Source organism: Ictidomys tridecemlineatus, unplaced genomic scaffold (assembly GCF_052094955.1).
Source record: "Ictidomys tridecemlineatus isolate mIctTri1 unplaced genomic scaffold, mIctTri1.hap1 Scaffold_50, whole genome shotgun sequence".
NCBI lineage: Eukaryota > Metazoa > Chordata > Mammalia > Rodentia > Sciuridae > Ictidomys > Ictidomys tridecemlineatus.
Genome location: NW_027523264.1, coordinates 1,391,773 through 1,415,791, shown reverse-complemented (window position 1 = coordinate 1,415,791; position 24,019 = coordinate 1,391,773). Strand labels below are relative to the sequence as shown.

The window sequence follows — 24,019 nt, the reverse complement described above, 5'->3', positions numbered from 1 at the left end:
CCCTACAGAGATGGAAACATGGGCAATGTCACCACACTGTGCACAGCTAAGAAACCCTCCAGTGGGCACAGCAAAATTGGGAGTCAGTGGTTATCAAACTGCAATTAATATTTTGTAAACTTCTTATGACTTGATAAAAACAAGAAGAGTAAAAAAAATATCTAAGGCTAGTGTAGAAGATTTAAACATACACTCAACCTCCAATAAGGCAGTAGTATCATTAATTAGAAGAAACAGATGTGGGGACCTCACTGGAACATGAATGACACAGCAGCTGAGAGAGACTTACCAGATTCTCCTCTCCGACCCCTCTTCCCTCGTTTTCCTGGAGGACCTGAAATACAAAAAATACATTTTTGAGTGTACTTTAACTTTTTTTCCCGGGGTGGTGGTGGTGGGGCATTGCAAAATGGTTAGTACATGATTTCTAAATATTTTCTCACTGTTTTAAACCACCAACTTCAAAAAGAGACCTGATGTTTGTAAAGAGCAATGTTGTCTTTAGTGTTTCAGCAAAACTGTTAAGCTCTATTTAATTATAAGCTGATCTGATCTTAACATTAGAGTCAGAATTTTTGTTCATCCTGCTTAATATCATCAGTAAAGAAAGGTTTTGCAAAGCAAAGTGTTTGTATTGAGATTTTGTTTGTTAAAAATATGTATTTTCTGAAAGTTTTAGTATATGACCAATAGAAAGTACTGATTCCCCAGTGACTACAATTTCTGCTCAGTCAGGTTTATCATAATCTTTCTAGAAATATTTAGTTAGCCATTAATTAAATGTAATATCAGTCAAGGAAAAGAGCTGTAAAATATTTCTATTTTTATTACATGTGAATATACGAAACTTCTTTAACTGATAATCACTTGAGTAAATTTACCTCTCTTAACTGCACTGCATTTGGATAGTAAGTTTAATTTTTCTAGAGATGGGCTCATTTAATGAATAGTCTTTGTGAGGATGCTATTCTAAAGGTACAGAAAAAACTTTTTTTCCAGTGAGTTGACTCTAAGGACCACCAAGCTGGTATGTATCATACTTAGCACAAAGTTCTAGACATTCATAGCTTTCAAAGCCGTTATTCTCAATTATATAATTTCTGTCCTCATTTCCTTAGGTAGGAATAGCTTCCACTGAATTATGGTTCAGGCAAATAGAAGAGAATAATTAGCCCACCATGAGAATGGAGGGCCTATAATATTGTTGGGAAAAAAGGCCAAGGAAAATAGGGAGCTGACTGGATTTAAAGCATGAGTTGCAGTATAGGCTTCAGCACACAGTGACTCTCAGTGTGACACAGAGCCACCAGCTTACACATGGAAACACGAATACAGAAAACAATAAATGCTGGAAAGGTTGCAGGGGAAAAGATACACTGGCAGCTTATTGATGAGACTGCAACCTGTCTCAGCCACACCAGCCCCTCTGTGGTCTGCTGCCCTTGCCTGGCTGGCCAGACTCCTGGTTGGACGGTGGCTTCCCAGCCTGGGTTCCCAAGGCTGGGCTCCTACTTCTCAAGTGCTCATCTGTTGACCCCAAGCACCATCATGCCACAGTGGATGGGCCCAGAGGGGCTTCTGACCTCAGTGACACTGTGCTGAAATCTGTCCCCTCAAAGACTTCAGGGCAACCATCGACAAGAGACACCAGGAGCCAAGATGAACCTGGAGATGTGGTTTGTTTGGTCCACCCATTTTGAACCAGGGCTAACATTTAGAATGGGGCTATTTCACACCACCTCTTCTGCCTCTTCTGAAAACACAGCAACTCTTCCCACATGGCAGTCACTGGCTGGGGCCAAGTGGGACAGACTCTCCAACTGGACCAGCATGTCCCCCAACTGGCCAGCTGCACTGTCTGCCCTTCCTCCTTCCTCCACAGGTATCTGGTGGAGGCCACTCATCTGGCCCCGATCCAGCAAATACTCCCCTGGGGCCCTTGATGACACTTTTCTAGTTAGGTACATGCTAGTTCATCAGAGTGAGTCTAGCAACACCGACCCTCGAAACAGAAAGGGCCTATAATTTTTTCTTAAAAACTTAAACAGAGAATTAACATATGACCCAGCAGTTATGCTCCACCCAGTCACCCAAAAGAGCTCAACCAGGGACTCAGATACTGTATGCCGCTGCTCAGAGAAGCAGCGTCCCCCAGCCAAGGAGGAAATGAACTGTGTCCATCGACAGATGACTGGATAAACAAGATGTAAAGGGGGCGGGACAGGCATTAGATATAATATTTAATTTAATATTATCCAGCTTAAAAAAAGAATGAAGTTTTGATACATATTACAATATGGACGCACCCTGAAAATATTACGCTAAGTAACATAAGTCAGTCACCAAAAGACAAATAACTGATTCCACTCCTATGAAATACCTAGAATAGACAAATTCATAGAGGCAGAAAGCAGAACAGAAGTTATCAAGAACTGGAAGTTGAAAGAGAAATAGAGAGTAATTGATTAATGGAGAGTTTCTATTTGGGGTGATAAAAAAAAAGTTTGGGAAACAGTACCGGTGGCTGAACAACACTGTGAATGGGATTCACACCACTGAATTGTACCCCTAGAGATGGCTGACGTGGCAGTTTTACTTTACAGATACTTGATCAGGAGAGAGAAACAGGGAGGAGGCCTCGATTCCTTTATTCCCAAGAAGCTCCCTGATCTCTGTGAGTTCACCTGCCACTCCTGAGCCAGATGGCACCTTAGCCACTCAGGGACTTCTCAGAACAAAGTCTCTTCCAGAATGACTTTCCACCCAGACCGAGAAGCGACCAGCAGCCTCTTTTGCCAACAGTATGAATGCCACACCTGTTGCACACTCGCTCCCTGCCGAGCACTGTGCTGGGCGCCCTGGACCTGGGTCCCCACTCCTCCCCAAGCCACACCACTGCCTCAGGCAGCATTAACAGCATGCCCAAACCACAAAGGCAGTTAAGTCACAGAGCTGGAATTTGAACCCGTGAAATAAAATCTGCCCGCCCCTAAATCCTTGCCCTAATTTTTCTCCCACAAGCCTCATCCTAGGAAATGCCTATCTACTGCCACCAAAATGCTGATGGCATCACAAAGAAACATACACTCACATGGTATGCAAGCATGAGGCAGTGATAAACATGGGCAGGTCTTGGAGCTGGGCAGTGGGGTGGAGGGAGCTGGGCAGTGGGGTGGAGGGAATTTGAAGCTTGGATCCACCACCCACTAACTGCAGCTACTTAGACAAAGATCCAAGAGGACATTTTCACATTTTACCACGTGAGTGAGTTATGGCTGACCTCCGCACAATCCAATTTTGGCAGAAGAGATGGCACTTTGAGAAGAATTCAACAAAGAACTGCCTGCAGAGAAGCAAAGTGCAAGGGGTGGAGAGGCACCAGGGCTAGCAGCAGGGACGACAGAGCCACTAACAGGAGCTGCTAGCCAGGAGAAGGAGAGGTAGGGACACGGCTCTGGACTCTGTCCATCAGTCCAGCCAGCGCATCCCAGTGATGTAGTCAACCAGAACTAAGAGGAAGGGCACCCAGAGAAGAGCCAACAGCACAGAGAGCAGGGTGGACAGTGTGGCCAACACCCTCCAGGAGGGAACACCACCGTAGCTCAGGGATGGCTATGTGGACCCCTGGTTAACCACTTAGTCCTTGCACTGGCCGGCCCCGGGGTGCTGTATGAGCTTCCGCACATCCAGATCTTTCCCCAGTGCCTAGACCAAATCTACCATGGCAATTCTGCGGCTCTGAAGGATCTCCCACGTAGGGTCTCACTATCCGAATCCTAGGAGTTGCTCAACGGCTGAATCAGGCCTGGTCATTTCCAGATCCCACCAATGCCCGGTCCATGTAGGCATCCAATAAATGTCTGCTAAGCCATCTTCCTTTTATCACGTAAAGTGATAGCTCAGGCTCGTTTAACACAAAGTTTTAGCTTGGGTATTTCCGTTATGCCCACCCTAAAGAATATACCAGAATGGGCTGAGGTTGTGGCTCAAAGATAGAGCACTCACCTAGCATGCATGGGGCACTGGGTTTAATCCTCAGCACCACATAAAAATAAAATAAAGGTATTGTGTCCACCTACAACTTAAAAAAAAAAGAATATACCAGAAAAGACAAGTGTTCCAAAAGTCTGCTCACAGGCCACTCTTTCCTCTCTGTTCTCAGTCCAAGAGTCCCAAGGTCCCAGTCCCGAGTCCACCATGGTCAGAGCTCCCAGGAAAGGTGAGGGAGCACTACCAAGGGCCAGTCTGGTCCACGTGGGAGGAGCCCCGGAGTAGACAGGCACTCCCTCCCAGTCCAGTCCAGCTGAGGAAAGGAGGGAGAAGCTCCAGACCATGACATCACACTCCCCCAGGACCCGCAGTCCTCACCCACAGGGCCCCGCCCCTCCTACAAGGGGCTTGTCTACAGGACCTGAAATGCCGCAGATGGCTTTATTGTGGTGTTTCTGTACGACACAGTGGTGCTTTTCCTTCTAGTATCTGAATGCATGAAACAGATGAAAGATGGGGAATTCTGAGTTCCTGAGATGAAGGTACAAACAAAAGCCCCATCATAACTCCCCAGGCATGCATCAGGAGCAGGGCAAGCTGTCAAGAGTTGGGTGAGGAAAACACAGCAAGAGCATGTTTCTTAAACAAGAAACAATCCATTGCTGCATTTTAAAAAATATTATTTTAGTTGTCAATGGACCTTTATTTATTTATATGCAGTGCTGAGAACTGAACCCAGGGCCTCACATATGCAGACAAGCACTCCTCACTGAGCCACAACCTCAGCCCTCATTGCTATACTATTAATTTTTAAAATTAAACACATTACCTTTGATTTTTCTAGACCAGGTGCCAGGCACTGGTCAAGCACATTCTAAACTTTAACTCATTCAACCTCCCAAAAACCTATAATAATCATTATTACACTGTTATTTAAATAATAATTCTTTGTATCATAATGTATATTATATATAATCATATAGTACATAATTATATTTTATTAAAATAAATTGTTATTATGATATTTTATTATTGGCTTATTTAATAAGCTGTTATTTAATAATAATTCACACAGAACTTCCACAGATATTATTTCACTCTGTCCTCAGGGAATCCTGTGAGGCAGCTCTCGGGTTTGACATCTGTTTTCTTTAAGGAGCAGATGGCATCCCTCTGTAAATTCAGCTTGCCAAGGACCCGAGCGGTCAGGAAGACAGTGCCCTCTCTAGCCCCTTTGTTGGGGCGAAGGTTATATTTCGTTCTTCTCAAGGGAGGGCAGATGAACCTGGTGTGTACGTCACCTGGGCAGCAGGGTATTTTCTGAAGCTACATGGTCACATCACTAAACTGAGATCCCCCTCTTTAGGGGAGACAATGGAGAGACACCCCCAAGATAATCAGATTGTCACTAGGAATAAGAAACTGACAGGCAGGGCCATGTGAAGGGATTAGCAGGAACACACACCTGTAGAATTTGGCGGCCTGCCCGAAACCTGGTTTCAACAACAGGGAGCAAATGAAGACCCGAGGCCAGAGAATCCCCAAACACATCCCCAGCTCAGGGCATTTTCCTTCTAGACACAAGTGACAGGGATGGAGATCCAGAGCACTTCTGCCACAAGATGGCAGACGTCTGCACAACACAGGGAAGCTGGGACTTTCTCATCCAAAGATACGCTGAGGAAGGCCCAGAACAAAATAACTCATTTTTATCCCAAACAATTATGGTTCCCAAATGCAGCCATCCCTCGGGATCCATGGGGGACTGGGTCCAGCACTGCCTTCCAATGCACACTGAGGTCCACAGGTGCCCAGGTCCCTCATAGCAAAGGACAGAGTATTTGCATTTAACATACGCACATCCTCTGAATCCCCTAAATGAACTCCAGATGACCTGCACACCTCCCAAAATGTGAGTGCTGTGTGAGTAGTATCACACTGTTGTCTAGGGAGTGAGGACAGGAGAGAAGCCTGCACGTGCTCAGTAGAGACAATTAATTTCTCCACTGTCTTTTGCAGTTGGCTGGCTACACCCTGAGATGCAGAGCCCACAGATGTGGAGGGGCACTGTTCACTCTTGACACACACAACAGGGATCTTCCCCCTAAAAAGGGTCATAACTTGCAGACCTGACACCTCCTGAATTCCAGTCTTCTCCACCTCCCTTACCTATGCACACCAAATCAAGTCAGAGATACCCGCACATCAGTAAGAGGGTTCCTAAACTCAAAGTCAAAGCAGAAATGGAAAATCATGATAAAAATCAACATCAAAGCCAATGGAAACAGCCACAGAGCGGAGTATGAGGTGCTCACCTCCGAAGCCAACAGCAGGTACAGGGGCATTAAGGCAGGAGCTTCTCGCAGGTCACAGCTGACACCCAGGGCCAAGAGGGTCTCCTGGAGGAATTCGTATCTTCTCATGTTGCTGGATTTCAGCAGGTCGAAGTCTTCTTGGGTCTGCACCATGAAGGAACTGGGAAGTAGTTCTAAGTGCACCTGGACAAAAAGACAACACTTGTTAAATCAAGGCACTTACAGTCTCAGAGAGCTTCTTCAACGGGTTTTCTAAAAGTGTGAATCCCTCTCCTCACCAACATCAATATAAACTTGGGACCTGAATATCTGAAAAGTAATGGCAATAAAAACAAAAATATTCAAAAGGACCCTTTCATTGTTGTTGTTGGTGGTGGTGGTGGTGTTACTGGGGACTGAACCCAGGGGTGCTCCACCACTGAGCTACTTCCCCAGGCATCTTCAATTTTTATTTTGGTGGCCATCCTGGGGGTTAATATCCTGAGTTGCCCAGCTGGCCATGAACTTGTGATCCTCCTGCCTCAGCCTCCTGAGTTGTTGAGATCACAGGTGTGTGCTACCACACTGGGCCCTGAAGGGCCTCTTGCACTTGTTGCTATCAGGCTGAGACATTGGGTAGAGTCAACCATGAGGGGTTATCAAACTCTTTACAGGTTGATTTTTATCACCAGCTGTGTGACCTTGGGCAAGTCACTTTAAGTTGGTTGTAAGCCTAAGTCACCTGCAGTATCCTTGTGCTGAGAGCCTAAATGAGGTGTTACTGAGCTCACACAGGGAGGCAGAGGGCCACGCTGAAAACGTCCACCCTGTCCATCAGTCCAAACTGGGAAGCAACCCCTGGAGGACAGCATGGGGAGCATCTGTAGGAACTGAAACACAGGGGACCTCCCCCACTGCCCTTCTTGACCTGGTGCAATTCTAAGACTCAGAGCCTCACGTGCTTACCCAGACCTGCTGTTCAGTGAAAATCAAATCATCTCTACCACCAACGTCTGTCTCGCACACTGGAACTTCCAGCTCCCCCGAGATCAGATTTTAGTTGTGTTTTAAAGCCTAGAGCTTCCAGGATACCAGCAAAGTGACCAGAACTGGTTTGCTTTACTTGGTTTTTGTCCACTGTATGGAGACCTTCTGACCTGAAGATTAGGAAAATAAAAAGCAAGGTGCCAGCCTTGGGTACCTGCACAACTCTCGATTCCCACCTGAGCTCTGACCAAGCCAAAGACTGTCCCAATATACTGTCTACAATGGTCCAGATGCTAACATCGAGGCCACATCTGAAAAGGTTTGCAAACACTGTCCAACATGGTTCCCATGCTCCAATTAGGCATCAGTGGCTGGGGCTTCCCCACAGACTGAGCAGGCCTGTCAGTGGGCAGCAGGGTCCTGCCTGTCCTCCAGACAGCCCTGGGCAGGGAGGAGGCAGAAAGCGGGAGCATGGATGGGATCTGTGTACTCCTGTCTCCTTGCCCCAAGATGGGCCTCTGCTCTCAAGTAGACACAGCCAGGCTGGTGGACAAGCCACACCACAGTGGACACACTTCCTTCAAGTGAACAGGTGGCCATCCTGGGGGGTTAACATGCCAGGAGTTAAAATGAAGGAGAAATAAAACAAGCACAGTTCTGTTCCCACCAGAGCTCAGGGAGAGAGGGAGGCACTGAGTGAACACACATGAATTCACTGGATGGGGTGAATACACAGAATATTCTAGAAGCTGGGGCAGTGAAACGTGCTGAACTCATCCTCACACGAGAAGGACACCGAGGGGGACTCCATCCACTGAGCCACCATTAGGCCTCTGAGTTCCAGGAGACAAGCCACTGAATGGGGAAAACACTTCTACTTACTATCTTACGGTTTCAAGATTTTAGGTGCTGGGCCTGGTACAGTGTGGCACATGCCTGTCATCTCAGCAACTCTGGAGGCTGAGGAAGGAGGATCACAAGTTCGAGGACAGCCTCAGCAACTTAGCAAGGCCCTAAGCAATGTGCTGATGGGGGCCATGGTTGGGTACTCTGCTATAAAAGCAGAACCAATCCTGCCCTGAGTTAAAGACTCTGTCTCAATAAATTAAAAAGGCTGAAGTTGTAGCTCAGTGGTAAGCACTCCTGGGTTCAATCCCTGGTACCAAAAATAAAATTTAAAAAGAAACAAAAAATGCTAGTTGCTGGACTGGGGTGTAGGTCAGTGGTAGGACACCTCCTGGCATGCACAGGTCCTGGGTTCAATCCCTAGCACCACAGGAAAAGGTTTAGGTGCCATGAGAAAAGAGGCTGCATCTGGCTCTGTGCTGTTAATAAGGGACAGAACAGCACCATGGGTGTGTGTGTCAGGTGTGTAACTGGTTCTCCACGGTGTCAAACCTCAGTCTCACCCTCTGCTTATAAAACTACTACCACAGAGACAGGCCCATCTCCATAACTCAGCTTCTAAACTTCAGGCTTTTTAACTGGACTGAAAGTTAGAACATCTCTTGCTACAAATGGGGTTAAAGGCCTCTAGCAGGCAGAGCCGAGGGATCCTGCCAACCATCCTAACATGAACAAGGACCATCCCTCCCCACAAAGAGTTATTAGGCCCCAAATGTTGATGGGGCCATGGTTGGGAACTCTGCTATAAAAGCAGAACCAATCCTTCCCTGAGTTAAAGCTCAATAAGAAAACACAAAAATCTTAGCTGGGCGCAGTGGCCCATGCCTATAACCCCAGCAGCTCGGTGCTGAGGCAGGAGGATCACAAGTTCAAAGTCAGCCTCAGAAATTTAGCAAGGCCCTAAGCAACTGAGCAAGACCCTGTTTCTAAATAAAATACCTTTTTAAAAAGGGCTGGGGATGTGGCTCAGTGGTTAAGAATCCCTGGGTTCAATCCCTGGTACCAAAACAAAACAAAATCTTTCTAGATCCATTTTTGAGCTTTATCTGAACAACTTCATGCCATACTCTTGATACATTTGATATCAAAAGTACGGCAAATAATAGCTTTAATCCATGGCCTTAGATTTTCCCTGCAAACTTGGTCAGCACCGGAGCATCCAAATGTGTCCTTTTTTCCTGCATCACTGAAAGTGAGCGGGCATCTAACAGGCAGCCTGCCTGCTGGGGTGCCTCAGCCAGCACAGCTGTGTGTCACCTGCAGTACTTCTCCTCCTCATGACCAAATTAATCACAGAGATGAAGACGATGGAACTGAACAGTGAAAGGAAACTGACCAGATTATAATATTTACTGGTTGATCCCGCCGAGGGATCACAGCAACACAGCCTGAGGAAGAAACACGGATTATGTCACACAGAAGACTGGAAGTCATCTAAAATAAAAAATGGCATCCTAATCCTCAGAATCTGATGTGTGGAGCAGCATCATGTTGCCTTTTGTCCTCGGGCTACACACTGCAGTATCAAGTTTTACGACAGTGATGGGGTCAATTTAAATGGTGCAGCCAAGAGATTGGCTGTGTAACTAGAAGAAGTGGATCGCAACAGTGCTGAATCAACTTCCTACTACAAATCTGCACGCAGAGGCGGTAAAATTCGCTCTTCAGAACTGAAATATGGCTCTCGGAAGTTGGGTGTTTAGGTGGATTTTTTGAGAATGCAGTCACTATAGTGACCATATTTGCAGAGAAGATAAGAAGTACATTTATTAGAACTCCAAAAACCAACCCAGGTGGCTTGCAGCCCTACAGGAAACCTACTTAGATTGCACACATTCATCTAGACCAACGTCCAGATTTCTTAATCTTAAGCATCTCTGTCCGAGTTCTCATCAGAACAGATGGGTGGGCTTTAGGATAGCACAGAAACCAACTTGACCAACCGGAAGGGCACTGGCTCAGAAAACTCAGGGGACTGGAGCTTCCAGAGGGACAGGAAAGAGACAAGACCTACAAAAGGAAAACGAAACAGAGGAAGTGAACGATTCTCAAACCCAATAAATAAAACCAAATCCAGGACGGCCACCATTGGGAGCCTTCTGGGCAAAACACCTTCATCTCCTCAGCTCTTTAGATCCTGGTGCCTTGAGGAGGGAGCATTCCTCTAAAAACTCGTGCGCTCAGTGTTCAGGATTTGCAGTAGATGATGAATGATGCTGATCTCATCTGTGACTTTGCCCCCAACAACAAAAAGCCAAAGGGGAAACCGCAGAAGAATCCAAGCACTTCCTAAGCTTGCGAAGGAAATCTGCATTTCTCTTGTCCTTCTTCCATTTTCTTCTTACCAGTGTATGAGTATGCCATTATAAATCTACGCAACTTCCACCTTATTTATTTATTTATTTATTTTGGTAGTGAGGATTGAACCCAGTGGCACTTAACCACTGAGCGACATCCCCAGCCCTTTTTATTTTTTATTTTGAGATAGGGTCTCAGGGAGTTGCTTAGTGCCTCACTAAGTTGCTGAGGCTGACTTTGAACTTGTGATCCTCCTACCTCAGCTTCCTGAGCCTCTGGGCATGTGCCACCAGGCCCGGCTCCACATTCTCTTACTAGGAAGTTTTCCTCAATGCTTAGTTTTAAGAGTGACAGAAAGGAACTGAGGATTGGAGGATGTTTCTAACCCTAACTCCCTCCACGACTGACTGCAATATTTTAACAAGATGATCAGTCGCTGATGTCTAGAATCACCACCCCTGAGTATTCCAACTTCCCACATTAAATAAAGGCTCCTGATATTACCCAGAGTGTACTTGAAGGCACTGTGTTTCAGAAAGACTGCAACCAATAAAGATGGGAACAAGAAAGAACTTCCGGGCTAATGCTTGCTTAGCCAGCAGCCCTCCTGCCTCCTGCCTCCTTCACAACGCGTGGCTCCTCGGGGTTTTCACAAAAGCCCTGCACCAAACTAAACTTCCCCTCACCTCAGAACAACTCTCAGTTGGAGTCAAAAGTGCCCAGTGAGCCAGGCAGGCTCAGCCGAGGAGCACTTGCCCAGCTCACGTGAGGCCCTGGCCTCTGTCCCCAGCACCGTGGCACACGGCATTGAGACCTATACACATACAGCCTTCAAGAGCATTCTCCTTCCCAAAGACACCCAACAGCATCACACCAACTCAGTACCTGGCAAAGAATGGCTTCCCCTCCTCAGGTTCCAAAAGACACTTGCATGATCATCCTGTCCTTGTCCTCATTGTCCAGGTGGCCCTGGAGCTTTCCAGGACTGAGCTGCTTCCCGGGGCCCTCCTCATAAACACAGCCACTGCTCAGAACGCTGAGCTTCATCTCACTCTGGTCAGCCTTGGAGAAAACCAGGCTCTGGACTGTCTTCTGCAGCACACCCTTGCTTGTCACCTGCAAGCCATCAAACGTGAAGGATGAAGACAGGCCCAGTACCTTCCTTCCCTGAGAAAGATAGGCTAGGAACTTCTGGTACAGGTCTTCAGGGATGAGCTCCCTGATGGCAATGACCAACAACAGGCAGTTGTCTGGCCATGGGTCCCTGAGCATACTTTCCTCCTGCAGGTGGTACAGAACATAGCTGTCGGTGTCCACACAGTCAGCCAGGATGGCCCACACCTGCTGGAGCCACCCGAGGGCCTCCTGGGAGTCGGGGCCTACGTACAGAAGGATGTTGGGTGCCTTTCCCATGATGTTGACTCTCCTCCCTTCTTCTTTAGGGCAGATCTCATCGGCAACACCCTCCAAACTGCTGCCATGATCATAGGGCAGGTCTGGAATGTTCTCTGCAGATGCAAACTTGACCGAATCAATGATGCTATTCTCAAGTTCTAAGCATTTGTGGCAACTAGACAGGTGGAGGTGAAAATGCTCCAGAGGGCCCGCTCCCTGATCACTGTCTCCAGGAGGCTCACTCCCAGAGGCACTGCCCCTCCTCGGCTTGGAAGAACCTTCTGGAAGAGAAGAACCTTCTGGAAGAGCCTTTGGGTCATCCTTGCCAGGGTGCTCCATAAAGTCCCGCGCAGGCTCGGTCTCCAGGGAGGGCTCAGGGTTTGGCTGTAGGACTTGGGCTTGCTTGTGTACAGCCTGATCCTTGAGTTCCTTCAGAGCAGAGTCTTGCAAGTGCACAGCTGGAGTACAGGAAAGATCACGGAGGGCTCATCAGCACTTATTTGTCATGCAGCTGGCAAAAGAGCCTCACCAGCTCTCCACATTCTGCCACCTACTGTATGGCAGAGCCACCTGCACAGCTCCCACTCACATCCCCACCTCAACTCTGGGCATCCCTGGGAGCCACACAATCGCTGCCACCAGCTGGAAGGGTGCTCCTGAAGACCTCCAGTGAAATTCCTGATTTCCACATCCTTCCTACTCAAATCAGACCCCAGATCATCTTCTTGACTGGTGAAGAAGGTGAGATTAAGAGGGGAGATTTTGCCTATTAGAGATTCAACTAGGCTAGGCTGTTATTATCCTACATGACACTGAAACTGAGGAATAAAAAGGACACATTCATAGACCCTACCCAAGCATGCCCCAGGAGGAGTCATGCACAGGACACTTCAGAGGATCTGCGAAATGGTCTATCCAGTGCAACATAAGCTTACAATAACTGATCCAAAAAACAGGTATTGAGCGCTTTCTGCACATGGGACACAATATTAGGCATGTGTGCATGGTAAATCAGATTCCCAGAGCCAATAAGTGGCACTTACTTGCCCCTGAAACAAATGAAAGCGTCACACACAAGTCTAAGGAAAGCAGGTCATGTGCTACCTGTCCAAAACTGTAAAATGCATATTTAAATAAAAAGCCTTTAGATTTAGACCTTCACAGTACAACTGGCTATTATTCCCTTTCAGTCAGAACTTTAGGCGAGAACCATTATATTGTGTTATGTTATGTAAAATAAACACTATAAGTCATCCAATATGGATGCTATGTCACAGATATTGCAATTATGAAAAACCCTGGTTTTTAATTAAGCACTAAAGATACATCTCCCTGACCCCAAAAAACCTCAACACTTGTGTGAATCATATATTTTCCTTGTTAAATCAAATCAGTTTTCTGAATCAAACTGAAACCAAGCACTGCCCTAAGTTACACCAACAGCAGCACTCCAGAGTCTATAAGCTGACAACCTAGGACGTTCCAAACAGGACAGAAACATTTCCTAAAGTTACGTACAGACAATCTTTTGGGGCACCAGTCCATTATCCATCTGGAGAACATCCATCTGGAAAACATCGCCAGAATGGTTTTTTTTGTTGTTGTTTTTAATTTTTGAGACAGGCTTTCACTAGGTTGCCCAGGCTGTCCTTGAACTTGCAATGCTCCTGTCTCAGCCTCTCCAGGTGCTGGAATCACAGGTGTGAACCATGCCCTATGTTATATGGCACACCATGTCTTTGTTCTTCTGTCAAGAAGGGGATGTTGAAATCAGCAGGAATCAGTCAGGACCCTTCCTGAGAAGTTTGCAGGGAACCAAGCATGAAAATTAATAAATGAGAATAACTTGAATTCCAAATCTCACAATACCTGGAATCAATTTTTATATATTCAAGCTTTTTTTCTCTCTTTTTTCCCCCTAAGCACATCTTTTCTATTTTGTCTAAGCCAGGGATCCACCCCTCCAGGTTCTCTTATAGTAACATTTGGAAAATTAGCTGTTTCCATGGATCAGAATTTCAGAGTAAAGTTTCCTCCAGAGCCCAGAGGGTTCCATTTTCCATGCTCAAAAGATGGGGGTGGAATGGGGCCTGGGTCCTAAATGGGACATCATTATCCCAGAGGTCTCAAGTTGTCCATTTAATCAGAGTGGGCCTATTAATTCTGGAATCCAGTGTTTTCAGTAGCGTATTCCCTTTGTTGAAGTGCACCTTTTCAGATCAAAAAATTGATTTGCTCATTCAGAGTTCTGATCTAGTGTGGGGTTTATTACCAAGTCCCCTATCTAGGTGGTCACAGTTTCATGCTCTACTAACTTAAAATCCACTGTATGTAGGGAAGGCAAAATCAGACAGGAAGATGGGGGAGTTAGCTGCTTCTGGGGAAGAGAGTCTTGGTAGTGTAGGCCAGTTTTCAGGTTGATTAATGATGTATTTGTTTCCTAAATATTAGACTTTATTTACCCATTTCAAAGCGCCAAGAATACCTGCAGAGTTCCGGGGAGAAGGTGCTAGCCAGTTTCCCAGTGCAAGCCACCCTTCATTTCTACAATGATGAGTCTGAGCTGGATTCAGATGAGGAAGAACAAGGGGAGGAAACACAGACCTACCATCTTCAGTGCCAGGAGTCAGAAGGTCATCAGGAAAATGGCCCAGAGGGACAGGGCAGAGGCGGGCTGGTAAACCCATCTAGAGAAGGGGATGGTCTAAGGGGCGGCCTCCGTGGTAAGGGTCAGCTCCCTCGTGGTGACCCTCCTGGGGGCAGTGAGTGTGTCTCATGCAAATGAATTGGGTCTCTCCCGTGTCTGCCCCACTGTTCCCTGGGGCTGCTGCAAGACCCCTGCTTGTGTCCTAGAGACAGCCCTGGCAGGACATGACATCTTCCACTAGATATTCAGAGGCTGGGAACTGCGTGCGCTGCCTCTGCTTAGCAGGCTGAGAACACAGCTTTTACTTTTTCTTCTCCTGGTTATTCTTTTTTGGTGCACTCATGCAGACCTTTTCAGAAAAGGTGCCAGGACAAAGAGGTCTGTGTCCACACAGGTTGTTATCAGGAAAGGCAAGCTTTCAAAGCTCACACAGCATCATCACGCTCCTCATCAGATTACAAGTGATTCCTATTAATAGACTGTCAACCATGCTTGCCTCTCACTTAAACAGAGTCATAATGTAGCTATTTTTGCTTTTGCACAAATAATTTAAATATTAAATCCCAATTTTAACTCATTGTCCAATGAAAAACTAGGTGATGCTCCGTAATTAGAGAGTTTATTTCTTTAGAGAGTAATTATGAACTCTGATAATCAGTGTCAGCCTTTGCCTGGAAGGAAATGAGTCACCTTCTCATTAGTAATCAAGTTTGTTCATTTTTTAAGAGTGACCCAGAAATTCAAGGATATGAGTTTCAGAAATACAAGACAGAACATCAGACACCACAAACATTATACACAAATAGGACTAAGGAAGAAAAATTAAAGTCAAGGAGGTTCTTGAGGTACTTTTTAGGATGACTGAGGTTTTAGAAAGGACAAGCTGCCTGGTGAAATAAAATGTGTCTGGCTTACACAAGAACCAACATTTCAAAATCTTAAAGGGATGAGTGTTTAAATGACTTAAGGCACTGCCATGGTCTAGGCAGGAGAATTTAAACCACTATTAAATGTTTTCCAGACAGAATAGGCAGTCCTGGTTTATTCTGGATAATTGAGGGTTTGGATATGTAGTATATAATCAGAGGAAACAAGCAGTAAAGAACAAGAGCTAATTTGGGGTAACCAAAGACTTGGCTAACAGATGATTCCTTACTCTGGATCCCTAAAATGAACAGATTCTGACCAATATTCACTGGACAAAAGAGTTTGAGACACCTGAATTCTCAGCTAAGAAACTGAACCACGCAGCACTATGAAGACCAGCCCTGTTCTCTGTTTTTCTATCACTCCATCTACCACAATCCATTCTTTTTCTTGCCCTAGAGATTCCTGGACTGTTTGCTTACAAAAGAGTGTTCACAAGCCTACCTGGCTGCTCTGTCTGGCAGCAGCACAAGAATCAACAGTCAAGGCCAAAAAGGTCTGGGGAAGGGAATGGTAATTGCTCCCAGCTGCCCTCTGTTCTGGTCCCCTGGTCCTCCCCTCACCCTTTTCTCCAGGCATTCCATCTCCAAACAAAGCTAACACATGCTAAAGAATGATTTTTCAAATCGCTTCCCTGTCACTGTGAAACCAGATTAATCCACACACCGTCTTATTAAAACCTCACACAAATGGAAGCAGAGACAGAAAAGAGCCACCAAACTGTAGAAGTTTTGAAGTTCTATCACTGAAGAAGAAATAAAGAAACTGGTATTGACTACTCCAAGTGTTAATAGTGCTTTCTAGTTTCCTCAGTAGCCCCACCCATCCTTTTTCTATCACTCCATCTCCTACAGCTCCAATAATATTCCAAGATTTAGAATCTGAGTAGTACACCAAAAATCCTTCGGTCCCATTGTAGTTGTTCCTCATGGGATGCTCAGTAGTTCTTGTTTTCCGTGCCACTTCAGGAAGTTTTATCTTATACACATATGTATGCTTCCTCCCCCCAGCAAGACTTCAGAGGGCTGCCACTCTTCTTACACAAGAGAAACAGTGTGCACAGACACAAGCTCGCATGGTACAACTGTGGATAATTCAGTCATAGGCCTCGTGGTTTTTCTGCCTGTTCACAACACCCAGCATGGTGATCGGGCATAGTAGTCTGCTCAATAAATATCAGTGTGATGTAAACTAAACCTTTGTCTGAACAGTGAGAATTCTATGGTGCTTCAGAGTCCATCTAACCCTACAGCATTCAGGATTCAGGGTCACAGAGAGAGTAACTGCAGGAAACTGGCTTGAATCTACTCTAAATACCACTGTTCTACACAATCACCAAATCACACTATTTTCTCACTAATCTTCTCTTCATATTTATTTGGGGGGAAAAATTTGGACAAAATTCTCCAGTTCAATGTGTTCACAGAGTAATACCACCTGTCACTTAAATAACTTTCTTGTTCTTTACTTTCACTTTTCTTTCCTAAAGCCCCTTTCATAATGATCAAGTAGGAGACTACTTTGGTGAAGAACATTTTAAATCGAAGGTATTGCATTAATAATGATAATGGTACTAGTCTGAAAATCAGCAACCATTTTAGACATATGAGACTAAATGCTTAGTGATAGTTACTAATAGTGAATAAATAGGTTCTAGAAAATTTGGGGAAATCCAAGAAAAATTCCAATTTACCTGACATCAGTATGTAAGGCAAAAAAACAGGACAAATATGGAAACAGCATACATAATACTCACACATATACATACTCATACAGACACACATGTATGACAGCGGAGGTAGGAGCGATACTAAACTTCATTCCTACCTACAAAATTCCTACTACTGGACATTGAGAAGAGGGCTTAATAAAAACCTCCATCATACCAACACATTTATACTAGCTTAACAAATAAAGTCTACAAGGTTTTCATTTTTATTGTATTCTGATATGCCCTACTCCTTTGCTAGCACATATAGATAAAATTAAAATGAAGGACTTAATTAAGCTTCTCTGAATCCTGAAAGAGAAATATTTTTTCATTCTGCTTCCAAGAGAAGGGACAAAAAAAAATTCCTACATGAAATGAATGGTGCTGACAACCCACAGTTGAACAATAAGAAGGAAACTTCACATAGGATTATTGTTAACCTGGAGACTGTGTTGAAAGAAGTCAAGCTAAACTCATATCTATTAATGCCAGGTTTACAGGCCACACAGCACAAGAGGGAGACAGACAGTGAAAGCAGACAATGAAAGTTTTATTGGATGGGGAGCCAGAGGCATCTGGAGCTGTCAAAACAGCTGGAATTTCCTAGAAAAGACAACCATAGAAGAAGCAGCTCAAAGTATGCATAGAACTCTGTTCAAATCCTTTAACAATTCACTATGCAGAAGCAAATGGGATTCAGGAAACCAAGAGGAAGCAAGAAACTCAAGAGTGAAAAAGCAGGCAGAAGGCTCCTGGTTAGAGCCTTGCCAAATTAGTGGGCCTTGATAAACACTCCAGGGTTTGGTCAAGCCCTCATACTTTCCACAGAACTCTCTGAAGGGTCCTTAGAAATAAGGATCACATCTCAAGACTAAGATTTCACCTGTTAGAAAGAGAAGCAAACCTATTCTCAAACTAAGCCTCCATCAGATCAAGGTAATCTCTCAGGAATGGAACTGCCTACTAAAACAAAATTCAACATTCTTTAGTAGAAAAACCTTTTAAATGCATCAACCACAATGTCCAGTCAATAATTAAAAACTAAAGCACACTCAAAGTAAAGAGCAACTGAACCCATAGTCAAGAGAAGAAGTTGATAGAAACATAGCTACAGACAACTTAGATGTTAAGGACTGACAGAAAAAAAAAAAACTTTAAATAATAATTGATAAATGTTTTTATAATACACATTTTATAAACTGTATAATTCATAACCTCACCTACCCCCAGCATCTCAGCAAACTTGAGTTTCCCATGATTTTTAATGAAAATAGGATTTGGAATGGGTTATTTTTGAAAACCTGGAGCAAACAACTTGAAAGTGATTAATGACATCCAAACTTAATTATATATTTACACCTCCCAGTAGGACAAGGGAGAGAATAAAATGCCTTCTCTCTGTGTAGTGAGAGGGCTTTATTAAAACCTGACAGCAACTATTTAGCAGCAATAATTGAGTTTTATGCGAGATTACACAGATTCCCCTTGTCTGGCATCACAATCTGATCACACACTGACAGGGTAGGTAAGTTTCTAACAGTGAGGAAAAAACAGTAGAGCTTTGCATAAAACCAATCTTTAAAAGTACTTATCCTCATCTGTCAATGTGATATTATCAAGGGTTTCTGTAATTTCTATAAACAATCATTATGTTTTAGCTGAGTCAGTAACACAATGCCCTCTTCGAGGAGTCAGACATCTTCTGTTTTAAAAATCACTTTCTACCAATTCCCACCCTCCAAAAAAAGAATTTGGCTACAAATTTATTTTCTTAATCCACTGAGCAATCTCATGAATAAAAATATAATCACATATCCTGCATGCCTGATATAATTTTCATAAAACTTTCTAAATATTTTAATATTTATTTACTATTTTGTGAAAATATTTACTGAACATGCCGGCTTACCTTCTTTCCCCTGGGAAGGAAAGAAAAGAAAGAAAAAGCAAGGCTGATTAAGATATATTGAAAAGTATACCAAGTACACATTACTTTTGCTTAAGACTCTGTGAAGGAATCACCAACTCAGCCTCTGTGGTGAGTTCTTGCTTTCCATATGAGTACAGGTGGTGACTTTGCCATTCCTGAAAAGGCTAATCTTACCTTTTCTGAAGTAAACACTCTTTTTACAAGTTCAGTTCTTCATATTGATTTCTCAGATGAGAAGGATGGCTTTACCATTTTTTTTCTTATTCTCCCTTTCTCAATCAAGGACCTTGCTTCCCTCAGAGCAGGATTGGAAGATACCAGAGGGACTGACTGACCCATCCAGAACTTTATATCCATAAATATTCCATTCTATCAACAATTAACACAGGCCCAGTGACAGAATTTAGATAGCTTTATTTTTGTTAGCCACAAAGGAAGTTCCCTGCTTCCGAGTAGTGTTTCTCACAGAAAATGTATTGAACATCTTTTACTTCAAGAAACACATTGTTGGGACTGGGGTTGTGGCCCAGTGGTAGAGTGTGTGAGGCACTAGGTTCAATCAGCACTGCATATATATAACTAGAATAAAGGTCCATCGACAACTAAAAATATTTAAAAGAAAGAAACACATTGTTGAGCAATAGCAAATACCAGGTACCTTCCCTCTCTGGTCATGCTTACGAAGTCTGAGACTAGAACTCACATACCTGCTTCCTCACAAAAGTGACCCTTACTGTTCTCTCCAGGTAAGTGCTCAGAGCTTTCTCCTCTAGAAATTTTCTCTCCCCATGGCAGATCATAATCTATAGACCAACATTCAGAACCTATGTGAGGGCTGGGGTTGTAGCTCAGTGATAGAGCACTTGCCTAGCATGTGTGAGGCACTGAGATCCTTAGCACCCCATAAAAATAAATTTAAAAAATAAAGGTATTGTGTTAATCTACAACTAAAAACTATTTTTAAAAAAGAACCTATGTGAAATTCTCCCCACATAAATCACCACATCAAATTATATCCAAATAACTTGGCTCTCTGTATGGTACTACTATTCCGGATGCTGCCTAAAGCAAATAAAATAAATAAAAGGAGAGAACCTGTATCTTTTTTTTTTAATGTTTATTTTTTAGTTGTAGGCAGACACAATTGTGTGTGTGTGTGGGGGGGTGCTGGGGATTGATCCCAGGGCCTTGTACATGCAAGGCAAGCACTCTACCAACTGAGCTGTATTTTTATGTGGTGCTGAAGACCAAACCCAGTGCCTCATACATGGTAGGCAAGCGCTCTATCTGTAAGCCACGATGCCAGCCCCCAGTATCTAATTTTTTAAAACTGTTAAGAGGCATGTAAATTGAAGAGCTTTTAGTTCAGGAAGCACACTGTTAAGCAATAGCTACATGGCCAGTCCTGTGCAAGTTATTAACCATGAAATATGCCTAAGATCAGGACCTCATAATCTAGTGAGAGGAAAAAAATATCAACAAGTAATCACAGTGTAATGGGTTAACTGCACAAGACAACTGAATAACAGAACTGAATAACAAAGCAAGCAAGCAACTAAGGCACCAGATGCCTCTAAGAGACTAAACAAGATTTCAGTGACCAATTCTAAGGTATTAAGTTCCCTCCCTTATTATGTCCAGTTGTAGTCCCATTCTTAGAGGAGAATACACCACATGTTTTCTTTGTCAGCTAGAAAAACCAAGTGAGCAGTCCATAATCAGTTACATAAAATCTTTCATTTCCAATGTTATCTTTATTTCAATCCAAACAAACTATTGTTAAGCTTTACTGTCATCACAGCTTAAAATATTTTCACTTTGTTAAAGAAAACTGTTTCTGACTTGGGAAAAAAATAAATGTGACATTAAAAAAGTTAGATCTTGGTGTCAGAATGAACTCAATTGGCAAAATTTTTACAATTATATGAAGAAAAAGAAGACAAATATTATCAAATCTTATTTTTCCAACATTTTCCCTGAAATAAATAGAATGATACTTTATTATCAAAACTTTTCAGTTAAGGTTAAAAAAAAGATCTAGAGAAAATATAAAGAAGCTGTGTATGAAATTATCTCACAGCTTTCCTCAAACAAGAAGTCTGGCAAATTGTAATGCATTCCACTGTTGTCATGAAGGAAGAAAGGAAGGAAGGAAGGAAGGAAAGAAGGAAGGAGGTAGGTAGGTAGGGAGGAAGTCTGGTGAGACCACAAGGCTGGAGAAAAAGAAAAGAAATGCTCTTGACTCAAAAACTAGATGGCACAGCCTACCTTATCCCTCCTCCTCCTCAACAGTGATTTAACCCCACAGGATGCCCACTCACATCCCTGCCCCAACCTTACATATGCATATACTGGGCTAATGAAGGGTCACAGCATATACATCTTATACATCTTCCTCCTTCACAGTCTCACTTTCAGAACTGGATTTTTTTATACCAGGAGGAAAATTTCATATGATTATAATATTACACTGGACAGAATTAAAGTTACTATCTAGAGTTTATCTTAAAAATAAGATCATAGATGATAAGAGATTCTAAGGCTATGTTTTAAACTGAAAAATATAAGAGAACACACTCAATATGTATTAATTAGCCACTCACTAAAAATTCCTTTTTTAAATTTTTTATTAATGCATATTAATTACATAGAACAATGGATTTCACTGTGGCATATCTATACATTCATAAACATATTTTTATTATTTCAAGCCTCATTTTCCTCTTCTTCTTCCCCGCCTCTCCACCTGATCCCCTTTCTTTTCTCTAATAGTCTCCATTCTATGAAGTCTTTTTTCATAAGGCAAAATATAATGGTAAGATAGCAAAAAATTCTTATTGACCATTTATCTGACATCCACATCTTTCTATATTCATCACCCACTAAAACTATCAGCAAAGTCTAAAAACCAATAACATTTCATAGAAATATTAAAAATAAAAAAACAAATATTGTCCAGTATCCTACTGTATAAAAAGAAAATATGTGAAGAGAAAAACTTACTTGCAGTAGCCAGTGCCATTGTGATAAGTAACACAAATTCCTTCATTAACACAGGGCTCATAGCCATCTCGACACTGCAATGCTGAAAACAAGAAACATACATATAACAGAAATTAGTCACTAATCATAACCCTCAACACCAAATGAGATCCTCATCAACACTGATCCCCACATATAATCTGATCTGGGTTTCCCCTCAAGTTTTAATCAGTTTATCTTTTAGCTTCTAAATTCATAAAAGCAGAAAAATTCATTCCTCAAGTGTCTTCCCACATGAACTACTTTTGTGGTCTTATATGCTTTTATTTCTCTGTGTTTCTGTATCTTTGGCTATTAGATCTCTCTCCCAGAGATAGACAGTAAGACACTTTAATCTATAACATCCATGGCATGTCATAACCATCTTGAGATTTGGATACTTCAGATAGAGTAATATTAGAATTTATAAATGAATGTTTAGAAGACCTAGGTAGATACTAGGTCACCATATTAGGAGTTATTTAGCCTTAAGCTGAAAGTTTAAAACACTTCACACACAAAAAAATCAGAAATATCAATAATATCCATTCAACAAACAGAAATTGAAAGCCTAGTATACACACTCCTAAGACCCAGGGGGGAAAAGGAGAAATTTTTGAATATATATTAATGAATAAAACATAATCTCTAATTATAAGGGCTCACAAAAAGGGAGTAAATCATGAATAGAGATTGTAGAGGAAGGGAGAACAGAAGTTAACAAAATGAGGACTGCAAATTGATGCATCTACTCTGGAAAGCATTATGGAGATTCCTAGAAAACTTGGAATGGAACCACTATTGGATCCAGTCATCCCACTTCTCGGCATACGTCCAAAGGATGTATACTACTGTGGCACAGCCACATCAATGTTTATAGTAGCTCAATTCACAATAGCAAAGCTCTGGAACGAACCTAGGTGCCCTTCAACAGATGAATGGATACGTCCAAAGGATGTATACTACTGTGGCACAGCCACATCAATGTTTATAGTAGCTCAAATCACAATAGCAAAGCTCTGGAACGAATCTAGGTGCCCTTCAACAGATGAATGGATAAAGAAAAAGTGGTGTGTGTGTGTGTGTGTGTGTGTGTGTGTGTGTGTATAAATACACAATAGAATATTATTCAGCCATAAAAAGAAATGGAATTATGGTATTTGCAGGTAAATGGATGAAACTGGAGATTATCATGCTAAGTGAAATAAGCCAATCCCAAAAAAAAAAGCCAAATGATGTATGGATTTGATGTGTAAATGCTAACACATAATAAGGAGTGGGGAGAAATATAGAAGAAGTTCATTGGATTAGACAAAGGTGAATGAAGGGAAGGAAGTGGGGATGAGAACAGGAAGACAGTAGAATGAATTGGACATAACTTTCCTATGTTCATACATGAATACATGACCAATGTAACTCCACATCATGTACAACCACAAGAATGGGAATTATTCTCCATGTATCCATAATATGTCAAAATACACTCTACTATCTTACAAAAAAAAGTACATGTATAATGGCATAAATTGATGTGAACATACTTTATATACATAGATACGAAAAATTGTGCTCTATATGTATAATAAGGATTGTAATGCATTCCACTGTTGTTGTGTATCTTTTAAAATAATAAAAATAATAATAAAATAAAATAAATCAGACTACTCAGAAAAGAAACTGCACTAGTAGAAACTTTCACTGATTTCAGCCAGGAAAGTCCATCCCAATCTGCCATGCACTTGTCAGAAACTTACAGTTTCTTAATTGTTTTAGCTTTAAGAGTCATAATTTTCATCACCAAAATGCATATCATTAATCCTAAAGACAATTAGACAGGAAAGACAGAAATAAACTTAGTCTAACAATTGAAATCAAAGTTCAAAAACTCCATTCTTGGAGACCATGAAGATGTC

The 24,019-nt window shown here is 42.8% G+C and overlaps 1 protein-coding gene across 1 annotated transcript in view; it reads right to left on the bottom strand.

Moving 5' to 3' along the window:
* Positions 1–287: 287 nt before the first annotated feature.
* The window catches only part of LOC144373815 (biotin--protein ligase-like), an 88,861-nt gene continuing 65,129 nt past the window's right edge, over positions 288–24,019 (bottom strand). The window contains exons 4-7 of the mRNA XM_078036792.1: positions 22,089–22,170; positions 11,361–12,328; positions 6,306–6,488; positions 288–334 (exon numbers count right to left, since the gene is read on the bottom strand). Of these exons, the coding sequence (XP_077892918.1) occupies positions 11,385–12,328; positions 22,089–22,170 (1,026 nt within the window). The 3' untranslated portion in view covers positions 288–334; positions 6,306–6,488; positions 11,361–11,384. The remainder of the gene's footprint in view (positions 335–6,305; positions 6,489–11,360; positions 12,329–22,088; positions 22,171–24,019) is intronic.